The sequence below is a fragment of the Pantherophis guttatus genome, chromosome 14, assembly GCF_059756535.1.
Source record: "Pantherophis guttatus breed Tessera chromosome 14, ASM5975653v1, whole genome shotgun sequence".
Classification (NCBI taxonomy): Eukaryota; Metazoa; Chordata; class Lepidosauria; order Squamata; family Colubridae; genus Pantherophis; species Pantherophis guttatus.
In genome coordinates this window covers 9,160,486-9,177,187 of record NC_142076.1, presented here as the reverse complement: position 1 = coordinate 9,177,187, position 16,702 = coordinate 9,160,486, and the positions used below count along the sequence as shown (strand labels likewise).

Sequence of the window (16,702 nt, the reverse complement as noted above, 5' to 3'; positions counted from 1 at the left end):
TGACCATTCGAAGTTACAACAGCACTGAAAAAAGTGACTTATGACCGTTTTTCATATTTATGACCATTTTTAACACTTACGACCATTGTAGCATCCATCTTCATGTGATTTACATTCAGATGCTTGGCAACTGACTCACATTTAAGATGAATGCAGTGTCCCAGGGTGTGTGTGTGTGTGTGTGTGTGTGTGTGTGACATGATCCCCTTTTGCGACTTTCTGACCAGCAAAGTCAAAGGGGAATCCAGATTCACTTAACAACGCTGTTAACTAATTAAAAAACCCGCTATGATTCACTTAACAACTGTGACCAAAAAAAAGTCTTAAAATGGGGCAAAACTCACTTAACAGATTTCTCCCTTAGCAACAGAAATTCTGGGCTCCATTATGGTCGTAGGTTGAGGGCTACCTGTGCCAGGATTGTTATGGGCTTAGAACGAAGGAGACAAACCCAAATGCTTTGCGCTTGTGGGATATAAAGGCAATTGTTTTTGTCATCCGCTAGTTTCATTCTTCACGTTCATTCCTCATTTTACCTTTTTGTTTGGGGGCAACTATTGGACAGGCAGCACCGGGGTCTGATCACGGGTCTGACCTTCTCTCCAGATGGCAATTTCATGTACAGTTCCTGCACGCACGGGACGCTGAGTCTTTATAACTGCGCCATCCAGAAAAGTCACACTGTCCGAGTGTTAGGTAAGCGTTCTACTCTACATCTGTGTCCTAAGGTGGGACTTTACTATAGGTCAGTAATGGCTAACCTTTTTTTCCTCAGGTGCCGAAGGGCACACGTGCGTGCCCACGCCCATAATGCGCTCCCCCCATCCTCTGTGCATGCACATGCAACACTACTACCCCGCACTCCCCCGCCCCATTTTGGGCCTAGCAGGCCTCCCTGAAGCCTCCTGGGACCAAAAATGGGTCGCAGGGGGAGGGCTGTATCCCCCCTGCCCCCATGCATGGACGCATGTCTCCCGCATGTGCGGCAGAGACCCAAAAATCAGCTGTCCGGTGGGAGGTGTGCCATAGGTTAACCATCATAGCTATAGGTGCTCCTCAATGTTAGAGTTTGCAGCAGTCAAACCAGCACACAAGTAAATAATTCAGCAGGTTTCATTTATAGAAGAAACTTATTTATATACAATAATATAAAACATGATGCATGTATACAATACCCATGCAGCACAAGCCAGAACCAGAATTCAGAATCCAGAAGCACAGAATCATATAAACGCTAATCCAAGGACAAACTAACTCTTATATACAGACCAGTTAAGCTAAGCTACGCCCAGGCTCTGAGCCGTCTCCCATGGTTCACAACAGATCCTGTTTCTTAGTCACAAACATTTTCCCATTGGCTGACTTGTTGTTATGGCTATCCCAGCTCACAATTTCTTATACACTGACACACAACTTATTACCAGTCACTCAGCGACCATTTGAAGTTTCAGTGGACTCCCCCAAAAAAGCCACTTAAGTTCTGGCGTTCCAATAATTGCACACACCCACTGTTGTGGCCCGTCAGCGGCCTGTGTAGATTGTAGCTGATTCTGACAACAAGGAGGCTGGTGTGGTGCTGTGCCAGCAGCCTGTGCAGCTGTCACTCGAGTCAGATAATAATGAGGTTGTAGAAGATGTGGTGCCAGAGGCGGGGATTCAGCCAGGGCCTTCAGAACCTCCAGAAGGTCCCATAAGTGAAGACGACGAAGAGGAGGAGGTTCTTCTCGATGCACGGGCGCACAGAGCTGCCAAAAGGCAGGAGTGACTCCTCAGGAGGAGGTCTTGAGAGTAAGGCTTGGGGCTAATTGGCCACTCCCTTAGCCTATTTAAGGAAGAACGCCAACTGAAGCAATTTGTAGGGAACAACTTTAGTTCACTCTCCTTCGCGTCTGGATTCTCTGCAAATTACTTCTGGGCTTTTTGCCAACCATAGTAAGATTGTGATTATTTTGGATTCTTGTAGGCTGTTAAGAAAGTTTATTAAGCCTTTGTTCGAAAAAGACTGTTATTTTAGTAAATTAAATTTTGTACAGACTTTGTGTGTGCTGCGTTCTTTGGGATCCGTAGCTGGGGCAGTACACCTACATGTTCACCTGATCACATAATGGGCATTTGGCTACCGGCTCATATTCATGGCTGGTTCCAGTGTTCCACGTGAACTCGTCACCGTAATTTACGGTTTTGGTCAGTTTCCAACAAAAACCATCCATAGGAATATATTGATTTGATTAACAACTGTGACGTTTGTTTAATGACTGCTATGCGAAATAGTGGGAGTTGGGCTTCACAACCTTGTGGCTTACAACAGAAATTGACTCTCCGACTTTCATTCAGCTAACGTGGTGTCCCAAGACGCTGACCATGGTCCTGATGCATTGTCCGTCAGTTGCGATGGACGTCTCTTGGCCTTTGTGGGACCTTCCAAATACATCGTCTCCCTCATGGACGCTCATACTCTGGATGAGGTAACTATCCCTCAAAAGCGGGTAGAATTTCTTGCTCGTATCATTCTAATGAAACTGTGTGAAACTCTGGAGTCACTGTGTGTGAGGTAGGCAGCTATATAAACTTGTTTAATAAATAATAAAGTAAGTGATCGACAAACACATGGCCTTTTTTCCTGAAACAATAAGAGAAGGTGTGCAGTGAGTTTCTCCTCAGCTGCTGAGGAGAATCCAAGAAACATGGTCTCCTGTAGATAGCAAATAACTATATGAAATGAGTATATTAATTATTTGCTATCTATAGGAGACCATGGCTTTTTGTTTCACTTCATTCTGGAGAATTATTTCTACATCATGATTTTCTAGGTATCTATTTATGGTGGCTCAGTGGCTAAGACGCTAAGCTTGTCATTCGAAAGGTCGGCAGTTCAGCGGTTCGAATCCCTAGTGCCACGTAAGGCAGTGAGCTCCCATTACTTGTCCCAGCTTCGGCCAACCTAGCAGTTCGAAAGCACATTAAAAAAATGCAAGTAGAAAAAGAGGGACCACCTTTGGTGGGAAGGTAACAGTGTTCCGTGCGCCTTTGGTGGCCATATGACCACGGAGACGTCTTCAGACAGTGCTGGCTCTTCGGCTTTGAAACGGAGATGAGCACCACCTCTTAGAGTCGGAAACGACTAGCACATAAGTGCGAGGGGATCCTTTACCTTTATTTATCTCCATCCATCCACCTATTATGTGATCTATTCCTTTTCTACCCATTAAGCAGAACGGGTTGGTAGAATAGACTGAATTTCCAAACTTTCGTTGCGACTCCCCAGTTCTGTACCAGGGACTATGGGATAACTCTTTTATATTCATTAAATCTCCTTTGACAATTAGAAATGTGGATTTGACAATTAGAGATGTGGATATGGAAATTGTGAATCAGAAAAGCATGATGCAAATTCACATCATCATCACTACCTCAGTACCCCTGGTCTGCACACACACGTTTATTATCTAAATAACATTTAATGAGAATTAAATATTTGTTTATTAAACATTTGACTGGTAAATGAAATTCAGTGTATTTTTTGAGGTTTCAACATTGTATTTGAAGAAATTAAACATTCTGCATGGGGAAGAAAAGTTATTTCTATTGGAATAGTGGCAACAGTGTTGGGCAAATGGCATTTAACATGTACTTGCCATGTCCTTTTAGCTTTTTGGCTTTTTGTTGTAGGACTATCACCTATAAAGCAAAATTGAGATAGCTTTCCAGACTGGAAAATTTTAAGTCTAATTTTTTTCTGGCTCAAATCTCTGTCAGTCTACTGTTTCAGCCCATAGATTAAAAACATATTTAGCTTGTAGCAAAGATCACCCATCCATAATCAATATCTATCTCTCTATCCCTTTATCTATCTATCCATCCATCTATCTTCCCTCCGTCTACTCATGCACATAAATAGATCCACACCCACATATATAGACACGCATATGTGCACAACATCCAATATATATAAGCACAAATATAAAAGTATCTGTGTTGTGAGTACATGTCAGAGATCACTGACAAATGGTGCATCTCATACCATCATAACAGGTCATGCTGCATACTTTGAACTCCTAGGGTAAAAAAAAGGAATATAAATCTGAGAAATAATTGTATTATTTTCGTTAGCTGACCTCCGATGGTTGCCAACCCTAGCTTCTTTGCCCATTTCTTGATCTAGTGCAAATCCAGTTTGAGTAAATAGAGCTTAGTAGCAATAGCACTTAGACTTATATGCTGCTTCACAGTGCTTTTACAGCCCTCTCTTAAGCGGTTGACAGAGTCAGCTTCTTGCCCCCAGCAATCCGAGTCTTCATTTTACCAACCTTGGAAGGATGGAAGGTTGAGTCAACCTTGAGCTGGTCAGGATTGAACTCCTGGCAACCGGCAGAATTAGCCTGCAATACTGCATTCTAACCACTGAGCCACCGCGGCTCTTTAACATTGATGTTAATGTTAAACTCTTATTTATGCATGTCAGCTACTAAGAATTGATGTGAGCATACTGGATCTGGACAGCACAGCCCTTGATGTTGCAGTGAGGCTTTGCTTCGCCCCTTTTGGCCATCTTTTGGTGTCAACATCCTCCCAGAAGGTCCTGGTGCTGGATGCCAAGTCTGGACGCTTAATCCGAGTGGTAGGAGATCCACAATTTTTGTTTCCCTTTCAGAGGTGGGACTTCCTTGTGATTTCATATTTTTCTGTTTACCCATGTCTTGTGAGGAAAATCCCAAATGTTCTATGGGTCTAAAATCGCTAAATTATTACTACCGTGTTTCCCCGAAAATAAGACCCTGTCTTATATTTTTTTGAACCCTGAACTAAGCGCTCGGCCTTATTTCCATGCACTCAAAAGCCCGATTGGGCTTATTATCAGGGGATGTCTTGTTTGCGGGGAAACAGGGTAATTGCAGGTAGTTCTCGATAGTTCATCTAGGGGGCGTTCGAAATGACAACAGCACTGAAAAAAGGGACTTATGACTGTTTTCCACACTTACGACCATTGCAACATCCCCATATTCACATGATCAAAATTCAGACACTTAGCAACCAACTCACATTTATGACGGTTGCAATGTCCTGGGGTCATGTCGCAAAATTCCCTTTTGCGATTATCTGACAAGCGAAGTCAGTGGGGAAGCCAGATTCATTTAACAACCATGTTACTAACTTAACAACCGCAGTGATTCACTTAACAACCGGGGCAAGAAAGGTTGCAAAATGGGTTAATTGTCTCACTGAGCAACATAAATTTTGGGTTCCATCGAGGACTACCGGTATTGCTGTTTGAATGGGTGGCTTTGAAGATTTTAAATTGATGTACTTGGCTGAAACCACAAGGGGTGAGCTGAAGCTGTCATCTATACATGAATATGCTAAGGCAGAGGTCTTCAAACTTGGCAACTTTAAGATTTGTGGACTTCAACTCCCAGAATTCTCCAGTCAGCTATGCTGTTTCAGAGTGGGATCCAATGTTAGTGATGATTTCTATCGATTGCAGGTCCCTCAAGTTCACAGACAGACTTGTTCTTCTTTAACGCTGAGTCCCGATGGCCGGTATGTTCTCACAGCCGGTGATAGGACTATCAAAGTGTGGGATTATGAAATGAGATTTGATGTCAGCTGCCAGGTAAGTAAGTCGGGGCAATCTTAGATTTCTTTTCCTTCCTCATTACTGCTGTGTTTCCCTGAAAATAAGACCCTCTCTTATATTTTTTTTGAACCCCGAAATAAGCGCTTGGCCTTATTTTCGGGGAGGTCTTATTATTTTGGGGCACATGGAGCAAGATGGGGTTCCTCTTGCCGTCTTACCTGATTTCCAGCTCTGCGTTTAAATATTTTCAGGGAGGGCTTATTTTTTGGGGGAGGCTTATTTTAGCGCATGCGCTCAAAAGCCCAATTGGGCTTATTATCAGGGGATGTTTTATTTTCGGGGAAACAGGGCAATGAATGGTTATTTGATAGGCATACTAAAATAATACAACATTCAGTCAAAGAATGTTAACAGAAATGGAATAGAATGGGACCAATGTGACAGAAAGGTGTGTGTGAGAGAGAGAAGGAGAGGGAAAGAGAGGGTAGAATAAGTTATCCGCTACATGACTCTCTAAATAATTAAGGTTTAGATAAATATTTGCTGCTCTTAACTTCTAATAATTCATGAATGCCTCTGAGTGGCTTGGTGGCCTAGAGGTGGAGTTTTCACCTCACAATCAGGAGGCTGTGAGTTTGATCCTAGGTAGTGGCAGGTATTTCTCTCTCTCTCTCTGGGCGCAATGAGTAATTGTTTGCTGCGAGCTCTACGTAGGCATCAGGAAGGGCATCCGGCCTGTAAAGGCTCAACTCCATTCAGTTATCCCAACTTCACCCTGATGCAAGGGATTACAGGGTCATTAAAACAAAAAAAAGTCATTAATGCCTCTGGGTCGTTTGTATCTTAAGTTAAAAACTACTTCCCTTATTTGCCTAAAAACAGTTATACTTAAACTGAGAATTGCCAGCCCCAAAACCAAGAGAAGAAGCATACTTCATAAAATATACATGCCAGTCCAGAAGATCAGCTGCTAAAATGAAAATCTGAAGCTGAGGGTCCAACTTTCTCTTTAAAGCCACAGATAGGATGAGGTTCCGAGCTGAAATCGCCCCAAAATGTCAAATACTACCATGATCCTTCCTGTAGTGCAGGGGTTTCAAACTCAGTTTCATTGTGGGCCGCATCAGGGCTGTGGTTGACCTTGGGGATCTGGGTGGGGGTGGCCGACTGGGTGGGGGTGGCCAGCTTGACACCACTCACTGAGTGTAGCCGACTGGGAGGGCGTGGCCAGATTGATACCACTCCCCAACTCAAACTCTGGCATGTTTCATCTTCGCATTGGGTAGGCCAGGCTGAAGCTACGCTGGTCCAATGTTTCCTCTTTGCATCGGGTAGACTGAGCCAATGCAACGCGGGCTGGCCCTTTACATTTTCCAGGGTGGCCTTGTAGGCTGGATCTGACCCAGTGGTGAAATGTAAAATTTGTTACTACCGGTTCTGTGGGCATGGCTTGATGGGGAGGGGGGTAATGAGACTCGGTGGGGGTGGCCAACTTTCTTTTTTTACTTTTAAAAACATTTTTTTCTACAACCTCTTCGGCCAAAGAGGTTGCAGAAAAAATGCTTTTAAAAGTTAAAAAAAAAAGCCTCTGATGATCGCTCAGCTGGGCATGGGGGGTGGGGGGGAGGGATTTTTCTACCGGTTCTCCGAACCACCCGCCGCTATCGTTACCGGATCGGGCGATCCGGTCCGAACTGGGAGCATTTCACCCCTGATCTGACCACATCGCGGGCCAGATCCAGTACCACTACAGCAGGGCCCTGTGTTTGACACCCCTGCTGTAGTGGTAAATCCTGTCTAGGAACAATATTAATCCCAAAATGTGGAAATGAAGCTCTGAAGGAGAAAACTGTTCTTCTGCTTTTCTTTCTCCCAGGTGTTCATCGGTCACTCCGAACCGATACAGCAGGTGAGGTTCACTGCTGACCAAAAGCAGGTCTTCAGTGTTGGAGATGCCATCTTCCTGTGGGATTTCCTAGGTGTCTTTGCAGAGGAGCCCTTCAAGGATGAGTAAGAACTCAGCATTTCCTCATTAACACCTTGAAGATACTTTTCTTGAACCCGCCTCTAGATTTGAACATCGTCATCTCATTTTGGACTCATTGTGTTCTCATTGCAGGATCGATTCCCCTGGGCCCTTAGTGGTTCTTCAAGTTGGTAAGTTGGCATTTGCTTTTGAGTAATACAGTTGGTATTGCACCTCCCACAGCAAGCCTACAAGACATGAGGTTGATATTTATTAGTTCGGAATGGGACAACTCTCTGTGGGAGAATTCAATAAACACAAAAATTAAATTCATTTCAACGGAACCGTGGCCAATAAAATAAAATAAAGCCAATCCAAAAATACAAGAGTTACTTGTACCTTTAACATATACTCTGGGAACTGTTGGGAGGAGCCATCTTAACTTTCTTCCTCCCAGACAAACTGTATATCAGGGTGCCCAACATTGGCAACTTTAAGAACTGTGGACTTCAATTCTCATTGTTGGCTGGGGAATTCTGGGAGTTGAAGTCCACAAGTCATAAAGTTGCCAAGGTTGGACACCTCTCATCCACACTCTTGCTGTTCTCAATTGCACTCCCTCCCTCCTGGGAATTGTTCTGACCTAGGCTTCCCAAGAGCATAAAGCACACTCCTTGTCCCAACAAAAACTTCTTTTTATTAAATTACTGTAAATTCTTCTCATTCACATCCAGCAAAGTCTTTCAAGGGAGGATTTACAGTCACAGACCTTATCTAGCTTGGAGAGCTGCCAGGCCGATATCTTCAAAACTTGGCAAAGAGTCTCAGAGAGTTACAAACCAATTAAGCAAACTAATTATCTCCTGCAAACTCCCCTCCCCTTTCGCTCCTCTTTTATTACCCCTGGGAGAGGCCATTTATCGTCCACCTGTGGCCTTACTCCCAAGTCGACCCTTGTTCTTTAGCTGTTCCCTTCGTCTGGCAACCCTGCACTGGGAACAGGCTCCAGCTGTTAGTCTGCCTCACTGATGTCTGACTCCAAAGGCATCTGATAACTGTCATATGGTCCTGGCCCCATCTCTGCCTCTGACGCAGAGCCCTCATCAGAGCCTTCCCCAGACTCAAGGACTGGCCCATGTTCCTCCCCAACCTCCTCACTGTCTGAATCTGTTGGCAACTCCTCTGGCCGCTGGTGGGCCACAACAGGAATCCGCCAATATTCCATAATAGAGAGATAGATGACATTGGAGCTGAACAAAACTGTGCGTCAAAGATACTGGGAATATATCTCCATCTCTTCCCCCATTCCTGATGTGCTCTTTTGCAGCAAAATTTATAAAGCTGGTTTTGGCTGAGAGTGGATATTTGGCACAAACTTACACAGAATCAAAGTGAAGGTCTGAACCTGGAAATCTGAACCCTAACCCATCCTCCAATTTTGCCTCTTCTTTGTTCACAGACGCCAATTCAGGGAAGGCACAAAATTCACCACCTGGGTCCAGTGATGCCCCCCGCCAGCTGGTTCCTTTGCCTACTGTGGTGTCTCCTCCGTGTCTGGATCTCAGCGCTCTCCACCGACTGGTTGAGCATGGTGAGCAAAGAAAATTCCTCACCATAGGAACCGATCAGGTCTTCTCTATACAATTCTATAGGCAACTTAACGCCCCCCCCCCCGGTTGTCTATCACCTGCCTTTCCAAAGACGTTTGATCAAAACACAATAGATCTTGCCTTTCCATTAAAGATGATACCAGTCATTCCATAAAATAGGCCCTATCTATCTATTTACTGGAAGGGACGCAGTGGCTAGGAGGCTGAGCTTGTCGATTGAAAGGTTCAGTTCGAATCTCTAGTGCTGCGTAATGGAGTGAGTTCCCGTTACTTGTCCCAGCTTCTGCCAACCTAGCAGTTCGAAAGCACATAAAAAATGCAAGTAGAAAAATAGGGACCACCTTTGATGGGAAGGTAACGGTGTTCCATGCGTCTTTGGCGTTGAGTCATGCCGGCCACATGACCACAGAGACGTCTTCGGACAGCGCTGGCTCTTCGGCTTTGAAACGGAGATGAGCACCGCCCCCTAGAGTCGGAACCGACTAGCACATATTTGTGAGGGGAACCTTTACCTTATCTATCTACCAGCCGGAAAGGAGAAAGGAGATAATTGGTCCATTGGCATTTAATACATTCATATAAATAAACCATGGAAAATAAAGATTGCCCCTTTCCCTTTGACAGTTTTCTGTCTTCGTCTCCAATCTCACTTCCTTCTGCACGAAACAGAGATTTTGACGGTGTAATTCTCTGAAGGTGTCTAATGAGAATTGGACTATACATTTTTCTGTTCATGGGATTGCCAGCATAATGCTGTATATCTACCACCACCTCTGGAGAGAGGGAATATTCTTCCTTGCCCAGAATTCCTTTTCCAACACAGCAACTAAGACCCTTTTGAAGATTGTCTCTGCAGTGGGAAGATAAATAAACTAGGCAGCTCCCAAATGGGTTCCCTTCTTTTATTCCTCTTATCTTCTAAAACAAGGTCTCTCAATCTCAGGAATTTTAAAAGAGGTGGACTTCAATTCTGCATGGTGGCTGGGGAATTCTGGGAGTTGAAATCCACCCATCCTTAAAATTCCTGAGGTTGAGAATGAAGAAGTTATCTCTTTAATCGTGTCTGACTCTTGGTGATTCTATGAGCCAGATGTCTCCACGTCTTCCGATTGTTTTAAAAGCTGATGGAGCTAGTTGCTTCCTCTCTGTCATTTTCCTCCCCTTTCTCTCTTCCAGACACTTGGTCTGACTCTGAAGAAGAAAAAGAAGCCTATTTGAAAAAAAAGAATGGGGACACGATTAATGGGACTACTGGCCACTCAGTTCTTGTGCTAAATGATGTTGTCCAACATGAAGCGCCTCTGCCTGTGAAACCTGATATCACTCCAATTTGTTCAAGCCCTCACAGTCCTGCAGGAGGAGGTAAGTTGTCTGTATCCTGGTGAATTTAAAAGATTCCACATTTTAAGGAGAAATGTGAATAACCTCGGAGTTGCCTTGAGCCATGAGATAAGCAGCAAATAAATTTGATAATAGTAAAATTGAACATCATCAACATTGACAAAAATTATCATCGGTCAATTGCAAAAGGCGACCTTGCTCAGAACAGCTTACATCCTGTGACCTTTAAGGTCATCATACAAGAAAATCTGCCTATCCCAGGTCCTTGGGAAGGACTTGATAGGTGGATAAAAATGCCAAACCCAGTCTGAACATCTGGCTGAGTGTGCGACAAAACGAAGGCCAGCTCAGTGACATCATGGAGAATGATTTCCAGCAGTGGCAATCAGGAAACATGATTAGATATTTGTTCTTTTTTTCCCTTTAAAAAAAAAAAATATTAAGCAATTTGAAAAAAAGACAAACAAAAAGAGGAGAAAAAGTATAGAAATTATAAAACATGAAACAAATAAACGGGAACTACAAATATCATGGAATTGGGTTAGAATTTTGAATATGTAATTAACTGCTTTTAAGCACTTGAATATTCCATTTTATAAACGACAGGGTGACTGTTAAAATCCAGGCGGTTCGTAAATATCAGTGGCAGAAGTTGGCACAGTACGAATCATAAAATAATGTAAGGATTGCCTCTCCTCCCAACTTAAGAAAGTAAAAACTCTTGAAACGGAGTATTTCAAAAGGACCCTTTTATTAAGCAGAAGGGACAACAATGAAGTCAATGCAAGGTCTGAATACCCTTAGGCAAGACAAGTAGGATTAAAGCAGTAGAGACCCCTCCCTTAAACCAGAATGCAGTTTTTAGCCAATACATAAGTGTGAAGATGTTTTCTTTACCAGCTGCCCTGAGAACCGGATAAATATGTATTCAGATCGTTTCTCCTTTATTCTTTAAAGTGAAATAGCCCACATGGCTGTCATAAACATTCATCAACGTTAAGGGGATCTCAGGGCTCTTTGGCGCCAGGATATAGGTTGTAAAATATCTGTTGACACAGGCAATGCTAGTAAATCGAATCCAAGTCTCCCCCTTCTCCCAATTGAATGGCAGTATCACTTTTAGGGATCTGACAATAAGATTCAAAGTTACAGTACGTTCTATCCCAAGAAACTAACCATCTGTATGGATTTAACTGATCTTTTTAGAGCTAGAATATTAAAACTTTATGTTAAGACAAACTCAGCGTGTTTGCTTTTTCTCATGTGCTAGACAGAGGAAAAGAAACGAAAGGGTCTTTACCCCAAAATATCATCCGGCCAGATTGCTACCGGCACTTCATACCCCGTTTCAAATCTTCTGCAACTTCCAAGGTGAGACCTGGCTTGACAGTCTGGGGCAGGGGTCAGCAACCTGCGACTCTGGAGCCGCATGTGGCTCTTTCACCCCTCTGCTGCGGCTCCCTGTCACTCAAAATATGCGTCACAACCGCCAATGTGCGACACCCACCGACATGCTATTTATTGAATTTTTCAACCCCCGATAGGCCAACCATGGATAAATCCAAGAAAAGTTTCAGAAGAAAACAGAACATTTAATTCAAGTACATAGGCTAGTTTTGTGGCCGTTCAAGAAATAGTCAGGCACAGGATGGGTTTTGTGGCTCCCGGTGTTTTCTTTTCTGTGGGAAATGGGTCCAAATGGCTCTTCGTGTGTTTAAGGTTGCAGACCAGGGGTGAAATGCTCCCGGTTCAGACCGGATCACCTGATCCGGTAGCGATGGCAGGTGGTTCGGAGAACTGGTAGCAAAAATCCCTGCGGCCCCCCCCCACCATGCCCAGCTGAGCTGCGCAATCATCAGAGGCTTAGTTTTTTTTACTTTTAAAAGCATTTTTTCTACAACCTCTTCCGATGAAAAAATGCTTTTAAAAGTAAAAAAAAAAAAAAGCCTCTGATGATTGCGCGGCTCAGCTGGGATCGTCAGAGGCTTTTCAAAGCATTTTTTTCTGCAACCTCTTGACCAAAGAGGTGGTAAAAAAAATGCTTTGAAAAATCTCTGATGATCCCAGCTTAGTTGCCTGATTGGCAGAGAGGCATTTTTTTAAAAGCCTCTCTGACGATCCCAGCTGAGTTGCCTGACCGGCAGAGGCTTTTCAAAGCATTAGAAAAAATGCTTTGAAAAGTAAAAAAAAAAAAAGTTGGCCACGCCTACCCAGTCACATTACCCCCACCCCCCACCAAGCCACGCCCACAGAACCGGTAGTAACAAATTTTACATTTCACCCCTGTTGCAGACCCCTGGTCTGGGGAGAAAAGGTTGTCAGTTGTTCAGTGCTGATTTATTCTATAAAACTAATTTGCGGGGTTCATACGCTCAGCCATCAGTCCTGGTTTACAAATCTTAAAGGCTGGGTCTGCCCAGTCTTGTAAGGCAAAGCCAAACAAACAAACAAACCATAATTTGGTGTGATTAACCCAGTCTGAGTATAGAGAGAAATGTTGATCAATGGCTTAGCTATTCTGAAATCGTTTCTCAGGAAAACAGCTATAAATTAATTTAACAAGCAGTGCTGCCTTGTCTACTGATGCGTAAAGTACAAATAGTCCTCGACTTACACTTAATGACTGTTCAAAGTTACGAAGGCAATGAAAAAGTGACTTATGACCATTTTTCACACTTAAAAGTATTGCCTCATCCCGATGGTCACTTGATCAATAATTTGGACGCTTGGCCAACTGACTCAAATTTATGACGGTTGCAGTGTCCCAGGGTCATATGGATCCCCCTTTGCGAGCTTCTGACAAGCAAAGTCAATGGGGAAGCCAGATTCACTTAACAACCGTGTTAATAATTAAACAACCGCAAGTGATTCATTTAATAAACTCTGGCAAGAAAGGCCGTACAGCGGGGCAAAACTCACTGAACAAATGGCTCACTTAGTAACAGAACTTTTGGGCTAAGTTGTGGTCGTAAGCCGAGGACCACCTATATAATGATTCATACTGAGCTCATGTTTTGGCTTTTCAGGTATTTTCTTCTCCAACCACTAACGAGGGTCTGAAGCTGAAAGCTGTGATTGGTTACAACGGGAATGCCCGAGGGAACATGGTGTGGAGCCCTGATACAGGTACAGCCCTGAAATCAGGGGTGAAATCCAGCAGGTTCTAACAGGTTCGTGAGAACCGGTAGCGGAAATTTTGAGTAGTTCGGAGAACCGGCAAATACCACCTCTGGCTGGCCCCAGAGTGGGGAGGGAATGGGGATTTTGCAATATCCTTCCCCTAGAAGTGGGGTGGGAATGGGGATTTTGCAATATCCTTCCCCTGCCATGCTCACGCCCACAGAACCGGTAGGGAAATAAATTTGGATTTCACCCCTGCCTGAAATAATATAAAAGATTTTATTACCTTCATTTACGAAGCCCTCAATGGAGCTATGGCAGCCTTTGGAATATTTTGAAAGGCTTCCTAAGACTCATCCCAAAGGTGCTTTTTCAAGAGTTCAAAAGTTTTCAATAGTTTCAAAATTTTTCAGAAAGCCCAATTGCCTCTTGAAAAAGCACCTTTGGGACAACCATGGCCTGGATGACTGAGAATCTCCATAGACTTTCTAAGTCTCTTTTCAAAAAAAACAAAACGAAAAACCATGGTCCAAATCTACCACGATGATGCCTTCAGGTTTACTGTATTTTTCGGACTATTTAGATGCATCTAAATTTAGAAGAGGAAAATAACAAAAAAAAGTTTTTGGCCTCCCTTTTTTCAGGCCATTTTCCGGCCTGTTTCAAGGGCTTTTTTCAGGCCATTTTCGAGGCTTTTTTCGGCCCATTTTGGGGGCTTTTTTTGGCCTATTTCTGATGCTTTTCTGGGCCCGTTTTCAAGGCTTTTGGGGGCCATTTTTGAGGGGTTTTTTGGCCCGTTTTTGAGGCTTTTTTCAGCCTATTTTTGAGGCTTTTTTCCGGAAAAACGGGCTGAAAAAAGCCTCAAAAATGGGGCAAAAAAAGCCCCCAAAACAGGCCAATAGAAGCTTCAAAACGGGCTGAAAATGGGCCAAAAAGCGCCTCAAAAATGGGCCCAAAAAGCCTAAAAAAAAAAAAGCCTTGAAAACAGCCCCCAAAAAAGCCTTGAAAACAGGCCCAAAAAAAAGCCTTGAAAATGGGCCAAAAAAAGCCTTGAAAACAGGCCCCAAAAAAAGCCTTGAAAATGGGCCAAAAAAAGGCCTAAAAAGGCCTGAAAACAAGGCATGTGGAAGCCAAAAAATGGCTGGCGGGAGGCCGGGCTTTGGCAATATTAGGTTTATAAAACACACAGACATTTTCGCCCTCTTTTGGGAGACAAAAAAGTGCGTCTTATAGTCCGAAAAATACGGTAGTTTGAATAGTCTCTTTGGCCTGCAATATTTCCTTTGCAAAATATCCTGAAGTCTAGTTGCGTGTTGTAATCTGGAAGACATAAACATCATATTGGGGGAAGTATGTGTGTATGGGTGTGGGAGATTCTAGATGTTATAGGTCAGTGATGGCTAAACTTTTTGCCGTTGTGTACCAAAAGCGGGGAGAGCATGGGAGGGTTGTGTGTGTGTGTGTGTGCCCACACCCATAATTCAATGCTGCGGTCTCTCCCCCCACATGCACGCGCAACCCCTCACCGACCCCCACTTTTGGGATGCGATGGCACGGTGGGCCTGGTAGGCTTATTTTTCGTCCTCCCCAGGCTCCAGAGGCTTTCTAGGAGCCTGGGAGGGCGAAAACAGCCTTCCCCACCCCCGCGGAGGCCCTCTGGAGGCCAGAAAAAGCCCATTTCCCAGCTTCTGGTATGCCCAGAAGGCCCGAAAATCAGATGACCGGCGCGCGTATCAGTGCTGGAGCTGAGCTAGGGCAAAACTTGCGTGCCCACAGATATGGCTACGCGTGCCACCTGTGGCACGCGTGCCATAGGTTCGCCATCACGGTTATAGGTTATTTTTTTCCCCCTCTGCCAGGTTTCTTTGCCTACAGCTGTGGTTGTGTGCTGATTGTGGAAGACTTGCACTCTGGATCCCAACAGCATTGGCTGGGTCATCCGGAAGAGATTTCAACCTTAGCTCTCAATCATAATGCCCAGGTAGGGTCATCCCACCATTTTTCTACAGGTAACAAATGTGATTTACCAGAATCACGAATGTGTTGGTTGGATCGGACAAAACGCGAATTTATTGAAGCTCAGATTGTGATAATTTTTGAATAAAAGGTAATCCTTCACTTATGACCATAACTGAGCTCGGGTCGTAAGTTATAGCTGTCATTAGTGAGGGTCACCGTGCCTAATTTTATGAATTGCTTTGTGGCTGACATCAAGCAGACACTGTGGTCATGAAGTGAATGCTGCGGTCATTAAAGAAGTCCATTTTTCCAATGGGTATTTTTTTCTCTCCCTGAAACTGGAAGTTAATACTGGAAACGGGCAAAAACCTAGCAAAAATTATGGTTGGTGCAAATGTCCATAAATGTGAGCGAGTTACCAAGTTCCCAAAATGTGATCATGTGACTGTATGTGTGTGGGGAGGAGGGTCAGAACTCTCTCTCTCACACACACACAAATAAGCATGCATATTTTACAAATATCCATTGTGCTTTTCATGTAAGTGAAAAGTTGTTGTTTTTTTGCAATAGCCTACGCAGTAAGCTATTTAATTATATATAGACAGTATGAGTGGGAGAAAGCAATTTATTCTGAGCTCTCCCTAAAGTTAAGATATATTCTGGTAATTCTTCTCAATATGCACAGTCTTTGTTAAAACAATGTTGTTAGTTGTGAAGTCATGTCCGACCCATCATGACCCCATGGACAATGTTCCTCCAGGCCTTCCTGTCCTCTACCATCCTCGAGTCCATTTAAGCTCACGCCGACTGCTTCAGTGACTCCATCCAGCCACCTCGTTCTCTGCCTTCCCCTTCTTCTTTCACCCTCAATCATTCCCAGCATTAGGCTCTTCTCCAGGGAGTCCTTCCTTCTCATTAGGTGGCCAAAGTATTTGAGTTTCCTCTTCAGGATCTGGCCTTCTAAAGAGCAGTCAGGGTTGATCTCCTCTAGGACTGACGGGTTGGATTGCCTTGCAGTCCAAGGGACTCCCAGGAGTCTTCTCCAGCACCAGAGTTCAAAGGCCTTCATTCTTTGGCGCTCAGCCTTCCTTACGGTCCAACTTTTACAGCCATACATTGCAACTTGGGAAA

The 16,702-nt window shown here is 43.9% G+C and overlaps 1 protein-coding gene across 3 annotated transcripts in view; it reads left to right on the top strand.

Moving 5' to 3' along the window:
- Positions 1 to 16,702, top strand: part of WDR90 (WD repeat domain 90) — a 66,725-nt gene that overhangs the window by 32,787 nt on the left and 17,236 nt on the right. For all 3 annotated transcript variants that reach the window (XM_034420520.3, XM_034420519.3, XM_087878561.1), the window contains exons 21-31: positions 566 to 696; positions 2,335 to 2,465; positions 4,463 to 4,618; positions 5,483 to 5,611; positions 7,452 to 7,585; positions 7,695 to 7,732; positions 9,001 to 9,132; positions 10,328 to 10,513; positions 11,763 to 11,863; positions 13,519 to 13,618; positions 15,472 to 15,593. In XM_034420520.3, coding sequence (XP_034276411.2) covers positions 566 to 696; positions 2,335 to 2,465; positions 4,463 to 4,618; positions 5,483 to 5,611; positions 7,452 to 7,585; positions 7,695 to 7,732; positions 9,001 to 9,132; positions 10,328 to 10,513; positions 11,763 to 11,863; positions 13,519 to 13,618; positions 15,472 to 15,593 — 1,360 coding nt within the window. The remainder of the gene's footprint in view (positions 1 to 565; positions 697 to 2,334; positions 2,466 to 4,462; positions 4,619 to 5,482; positions 5,612 to 7,451; positions 7,586 to 7,694; positions 7,733 to 9,000; positions 9,133 to 10,327; positions 10,514 to 11,762; positions 11,864 to 13,518; positions 13,619 to 15,471; positions 15,594 to 16,702) is intronic.